The sequence below is a fragment of the Brachypodium distachyon genome, chromosome 4, assembly GCF_000005505.3.
Source record: "Brachypodium distachyon strain Bd21 chromosome 4, Brachypodium_distachyon_v3.0, whole genome shotgun sequence".
In the NCBI taxonomy this organism is placed as follows: Eukaryota; Viridiplantae; Streptophyta; class Magnoliopsida; order Poales; family Poaceae; genus Brachypodium; species Brachypodium distachyon.
In genome coordinates, this window is record NC_016134.3 from 36,060,900 (window position 1) to 36,068,021 (window position 7,122).

The 7,122-nt window shown below is 48.3% G+C and overlaps 1 protein-coding gene across 1 annotated transcript; it reads left to right on the forward strand.

Moving 5' to 3' along the window:
* Positions 1–2,123, forward strand: LOC100840569 (putative CBL-interacting protein kinase 27). Its single transcript, XM_003578080.4, has one exon. It carries the CDS (start codon positions 522–524, stop codon positions 1,875–1,877), a length of 1,356 nt encoding a protein of 451 aa, XP_003578128.1. The 5' UTR covers positions 1–521; the 3' UTR covers positions 1,878–2,123.
* The last annotated feature ends 4,999 nt before the right edge of the window (positions 2,124–7,122 follow it).

Consider the following 7,122-nt stretch of genomic DNA (forward strand, 5'->3'; position numbering starts at 1 on the left):
AGAAAAACGAAACAAATCCCGTCCCACGTTTCCTTCCCACCGCATACGGACGGTTTCCACACCCATGACGCTGACGCTCGGGTCGTGCTCCTGCGTCACAGCCATCCAGGCCCCATCCCCAGGATATCTGGGCCTTCCTCCGTCCGATCCAACCAGCCCAACGGCCGGATGCGCTTCCCAGATCCGCAAGCGCGCCGCGGTATTTTATCCCCCCTCGTGGGAGAGCTAGCTCCAGAGAAAACTGGTCCTGGACTCCTGTCGGATACCGCCGTGGAAGAGAAACCACGCCGTCGACGTGAGAGGTTCTCGTCTCCCTTCTCCTCAGCACTTGCCGGCCGTTGCGAATGCGGAGCAATGTGGAGGAGCACGCGCACTGACCTCGCCGGCAAGCATAGCCTGCGCGGCGGCCGCAATTGCCACCGCAAGCACGTCGAGGACGGGTAGACGACCGCTCCGTCGAATTTCGCCGGCCGGTTTCAGCGGAGGACCCGAGATTCGGGTGCCCAAGAATTGAGTCAGCAATGGAGGATTCGGCTTCGGCGGCGGCGGCGGAGGAGAAGAAGAAGAATTACGTGCTGCAGGGGAGGTACGAGCTGGGCCGCGTGCTTGGCTACGGCAACTTCGGGCGGGTGCACGCGGCGCGCGACCTGCGCACGGGCCGCGGCGTGGCGGTCAAAGTGGTGGCCAAGGACAAGGTGGAGCGCGCCGGCATGTCGGAGCAGATGAAGCGTGAGATCGCGGTGATGAAGATGGTGTCCCACCCCAACATCGTGGAGCTCCACGAGGTGATGGCCACGCGGTCCAAGATCTACCTGGCCCTGGAGCTGGTCCGCGGCGGCGAGCTCTTCGCCAGGGTCTCCCGCGCGGGCCGGCTCCGGGAGGACGTCGCCCGGCGCTACTTCCGCCAGCTCGTCTCCGCCGTCGACTTCTGCCACGGCCGCGGGGTGTACCACCGCGACCTCAAGCCCGAGAACCTGCTCCTCGACGAGGCCGGGAACCTCAAGGTGGCTGATTTTGGGCTCAGCGCGCTCGCCGGCCACGCCCGCCCCGACGGGCTCCTCCACACCGCGTGCGGCACGCCGGCGTACGTGGCGCCCGAGGTCCTCGGCGGGGGCGGCTACGACGGCGCCAAGGCCGACCTCTGGTCCTGCGGCGTCATCCTCTACGTGCTCCTCGTCGGCGCCCTGCCGTTCCAGGACGAGAACCTCATGTCCATGTACCGCAAGATGCAGCGCGGCGACTTCCTCTGCCCGTCGTGGATATCCAGGGACGCCCGGAAGCTGATCGGCAGATTGCTCGACCCGAAGCCCAGCAGCCGCATCACAGTGGCGGGCCTGATCGAGTCGCCGTGGTTCAAGAAGACGTCCATTCCGAGCCCCCCCTTGGAGCCCGCGCCACCAGCGGCCGCGCGCGGGAACGGCAACGGCAACGGAGACGACAAGGACGAGCCGCCCGAGGCGCTGAACGCGTTCCACCTGATATCCCTTTCCGCGGGCTTCGACCTGTCGCCGCTGTTCGAGCAGGAGCCGTCGTCGGGGCGGGAGGCGCGCGGGGGCGCCATGCGGTTCGCGACGCGGGAGCCCGCCAGCGGCGTGATCTCGCGGCTGGAAGGGCTGGCGACCGGCGGGGCCATGCGCGTGACCAAGAGCGGCGCGCGCGGGGTGAGGCTGGAGGGCGCCGAGCGCGGGCGCAAGGGGCGGCTCGCGGTGGCGGCGGAGATCTTCAGCGTGGCGCCGTCCGTGCTCGTGGTCGACGTCAAGAAGGACGGCGGCGACACCATGGAGTACCGCTCCTTCTGCAGCGAGGAGCTCCGCCCGGCTCTCAAGGACATCGTCTGGGCCGCCGCCGCCGCCGCCGACCCCCCTGGCGCCACCTGATGTCGCTGTCGCTCGCGCCACCATTATTGCCCGTCGCTGTTGCTATCCGATTGTAGGGGCGCATTATTGTTTGGTGTCGAAGTTGATGGTTTGCTGCTGGTATGGTTGTAGCGAGTAGTTGGCTGGTATTTGCGCGCGGGAGCCAAGACCGAATTGGCTGTATCTGCCAATATTGTTTTGACTTGTTTATGTAAGAACAGTTATCTTGTTTTACCATCTGCGTCCATGTCTGATGGCTCCATGGCACTTGATGCTCTTCACCTGTCTTTAGAGCTGCAAAATGACAGGCAATCAAATGAATTAAAATTTTAAAATAACACAACTTTTTAGAAAATTAGTTTATTTGTTTGAACTAAGAAGTGTCAAAGGGTGTTAGACTTCTGCCTGCCTTCTCTTCTCCTGCGCAGTGGTTTATGTACGATGCAAGTCTGCAACTAGATGAGCTCTGGCTGGTAACCACAGCTATCCATTCGCCCGGATCTGAGCGGCAAATTAAGGACTAACCACGGCTAATCCAACTAAGTATATACTGCCATCCTATACTGAACAGCAGTACTGTATCGTTCAAATGGAAAACTGTATGTTCTTCAACACTGAACGAAGCAACCCGCCGAGTGCAGCCGCAGCTGCAGTGGTGCTTTCTTGTCAAGGTATTACTCCGAGGGAGAAGCTTCACGGGCAGCATTACTGCATTATTTGTCTCCCCTCCTCAATCATCCAGCTAATCTAGCGAGGAAAAAAGAAGTCAATTATTGTACCCAAGCCGGGGTCCATGCATGAATGCATTTGGATTTGGTGGTGTGCTCCTTGAACAGTCTCGCGCGATCGATAGGTTGCAAAATTGCGGTACTCGCCACCTACCATATGAAGATGCCTGCTCCAAAATCTCATTCGATGCCTGACACGTCGTGTCCATCGAACACCCCCTTCGGTTTGGATAAACAGTGGGTATAAGGACGGTAGGTGCTGCTTCGATTGGCCTGCGACGCGAGGGATTCCAGGTAGCTGGAAGAATCGGAATCGACTCAATCGAGGGAGGCGCAGAGCACGGGACAACGACGCCACGGCAATGGCCGGATGGATGGAGTCTGCAAATGTGACAACCGCGCCGTGGGCATGTTTGCACCTATCTCTACATACACCCACTTGACCGAAGCCAGCCCCTCTATTTATCAACTTTGAGTGAGAGAGCTAGTTAAGCCGTGACAGCAGCCATCGAAGAAATAGACATAGGCCCCGTTTGGAAGGCAGTACAGGAAAAACACAGGAATAGAAAATAGGTCCTGTTTGGAACGCAGTACAGAAAAAACATAGGAATAAAAAAAGTATAGAAATTGACATGACATGCATGTGAAATTCTACAGGGATTGAAAACACAGGTTTGAAGTAGAAGAGCCGTTTGGAACGCAGAAACAAAAACTATAAGAATTGACAACATCGTCTGGAGTAAAAACTAGTAATAGACAAATACTAGCCAAATGACCCGCGCATTTGCGTGGCTATACAGACTATAGAATTTATTCCAAGGATTAATCCATCAAGATCAATATGTATGAACATTCTCTTGTTTTAGTAATTGTGTGTATACTTGGTTCGTCGCTGGCGACAACATGTACTCGCATCATGGTGGCATGTGCGACGCGGCAAATTGTACAAAGGTGCTGTTTTGCTAAGAAAGATCACGTGAATTGTTTTAATTGGGCTTAGTGTTTTTAGCCTGATTGATTAGTTGAGTAACCATATTATCAGCTGGCCACACCCACAAATACATCGAGCCAAAAAAAAAGTCCCGATCCGAATCCAAGTCAGCGCTGGAGCAGCCAAAGAGGCTTTGCTTTGCCTGTGCAAAAAAATGAGGTCCAGACGGATGTTTCTTTTCCTGTGAAATCAAGTTGTAGTAACAGTGTTACATAGGAATGCATACTTTTCTATCCTGTGTTCCAAATGGTTTCCTAGGAAATTCCTTTCCTACAAAAATCCTATACAAATTCTTGGTTCCAAACGACCCCTAGAGGGCGAGAATTTCTACTGGTAGCATGGTCCAAAAATAGCAGGACTGCAGGAGTAGCAGGGTATAGCGCCTCGTCGGCCGGAGTATCATCTCGATAGTTACGGGGAGATGCGATCCTGGCGTGCATAAGCTACCGCGCAGATTAAACAAAACGGTGGACCTCCGTAGATTCCGTTTTGCTCTCCACCGATCGCATGACAATATGACACTATGTTTGCTTTCCAGTATAGGAGTATAGTATAGCTAGCTCTTCTGATTTGTTTATTGATTGATACGTCGCGCACGCAGATGTGTCCCAATCTTGTGGGCGGCAGTGTGCTTAATACGGAAAGGCGATGTTCTTTTCATTTTGGATGCACGGGCATCGTCATCCTCGCAATTTGTTTCCTTCAGAAATGAAACATCTCCGTGCATCAATCGGTGCACATGCTCATTTTTTTATTGCAATAATTGTATGATACAATAACCGTATGATATGCAGCAAAATACAATATTTAGATACACATTTTTTTAGTGGAGTAGGTATCATAGTTTTTGAAAGGATATGTTTGTTTAGGAGAACCAAGTGAAATGGAATAGAGCAAATTAAATACCAATGTTTGGTTAGTGGAATATAGTAAAGTAGAATGGACATAGTGGTTCGAACTATATAAGAAATGTTCCACAAAATTTGTGGAATCGACTCATATACTTCCAAAATTATGGTATGACTTGGTTTTACACTTATTCTTCAAGCAGTTCCCTCAACCAAACGAAATTTCGCACAGTTCCGTTCTCTAGCCAGACACCATAGGCCTAGAACCATTCCGCTATATTCCACTTAGTCCTCCCAACCAAACACACTAAGAAAATGATTCAACTTTATTCATCAAGTAAGCAAATTTCATTAGATGAAATGAACTGAAATATGTATGAACAACAGAGGTCTGACACGGCTAAAAGTGAAGTCAAAACGTTCTTCAAACTTGTTGCCTTTAGCTCCATCCTAATCTGACGTTAATAACAAAGATATCTCTTACTGATGATGAGAGTTTTTATTTCGTCCAATGCCCCTTTGCCGAGGGTCTTTGTGTTCCACAGAAGACCTCGGCAAACCAACTGCCTTGTCGAGTGTTCCCCAAAAGTCACTCGTCAAATAATATTTTTCTTTTGTTTCGTCATGTATGCATGTATTTACTTGGAAAGGTAGTGTCCTGTTTTAAATTTGTTATTGAATTTTAGTTTTTACTCCAAGATTATATACCATAATATGGCACCATGCCAAATTATTTTTTACATGTTAAATATCATTTCAATTTGCTCATATTAAACAGCTATAGGGAACGGTAAATAATTACTTTTACATATATCTTGGTGGTTTTAAATAACATTACACATCGCTAACGCTAATGAAGGTCCTCAACTGAAAAATTGGCCAAACTATTACAAAATTTGCTTCATGTTGAAAATTTGGAGGTTTACTTATGAGCTTATTGTGCATTTTTTGAAGCATGTGCCATTTTATTTTTTCTATTGAATTGTATCTTTTACCGAAGCTTATGAACCAATAATATGGCACCAAGAAAAATATTAATGTTTGACAATTTTTAGGTATTATTTATTTTTCCGGTTACACACTTCTAGAAAATGGTATAAAGTTACTTTTACATAAATATGGTTTACATAAAATGGTCAGTCTAATTCACATTACTCAACACTAATGCTAAACGAAATCCTAGTAAAAGTTTCAACTCAAAAAGTCCAAATTATGAAGTAGAAAACATGGTCTAGACTTCAAAATTGGATGTTCGTATAGTATGTCCAGAAATTTCTTCTGAGATTGTGCATTTTTGAAGCATGTATCATTTTAATTTTTTATCGACTTTTGCTTTTCATCCCAATTTTATATAATTTTAAAATACAGTTTCATTTTTCCTATTTGAACAACTGAGGGAAATGGTCAGATATTATTTATATATAAAAAAAGTTGTGATCTGAATTCACATTACTCATCGTTAATGTGACCCTAGTAAATATTTGAAATAAAAAAATGCGTGGTTTACTTCATGATTTGAACCAAGAGGGGAAAAAAAGATAACACGTACATTGGCTTTGTCTCTTACTATCAATTTTCGGCATAGAAAGTTAATCTGTCACATGGCCATTAACCATGATGGGTTGTGACACATGGTCACCTATGTTTGTCGAGTGTCAAAGTGTATTTTTATTTTATATTTATCGAGTGCTTTTTTTTTTGCCAAGGACCTTCGGCCAAGTTTACAGCGTGGCTTTGCCGAGTGTTTTCTCCCCAGGCACGCAGCAAAATACGACTTGACCTGCCGATGAAAAACATTCAGCAAAGTATCCATAGTACTCACTTGTAACTTTGTACTTAATCCAAAACACTTATTTTGGATCGAATATTGGAGTAATATAGATACAAAGCTGTGCCCATATATAGGAGTAGAGACAGAAGAAGTTGAGTAACGTCAGCACATAATCAATAATGAATAGGAGGGATCGATGCATGGGCAAAATCAGTTCGAGGAATAATCTGTGTCGATCAGGGATTGGATTGTGGTAGTATAACGAATACTAGCACCAATGCACGATCACGTTAATTGATACTTTCTTCCACACACAAAACCCGTCAATAGATAACGGACGGAAACCTCATGTGTCGAGCGCCTACTGGTACAAGAATTTTTGTTTACGGTAAACAATGTTGTGAACTGAAGAATAAAACGTGGATCAGTGATCCCAACGAATTCGCTTTAAACTGAAAATGGTGCCGGCCCAAGAACACCGAAGATCGCCATGTTAATTAATTACACAGCGGCAGCCTGCATCCATCGGGCCCATTTGTCACGGAGGAAACCCTCCGCGGAGTATCATCAGTGGAGTATTTTATTCTAGCGGCAGAAAAATTCCAAAAATACAGAAATCTCCAACCCTAATTAACAACCATGGCTGCGGCCTACGGCACGACCGATCGAGCAGCAACAAGGACGACGGACCGGGCCCCGGGGGCCATCAGGTCTATATAAGATCGGCGGTGCATGCCTCCCTGATGGGGCAATACCACCAGCAGAGCCAATAGGATAGCTAGCCCTCCCGGCCAGATCTGGCCGACCTGCCGCCAAGGCTTCTTCCCCGACGAAGGCAACATGCACATGGGTTTGATCTTCCTATCTTTCTCCGCGTCGATGGGATGCGTCCGTCGTGGGGTACGTTTACGGTGGCGTCGATGGCGGT

Bases quoted from the DNA above. Each gene is read 5' to 3' on its own strand.
- LOC100840569 (XM_003578080.4), top strand. From the start codon at position 522: ATGGAGGATTCGGCTTCGGCGGCGGCGGCGGAGGAGAAGAAGAAGAAT.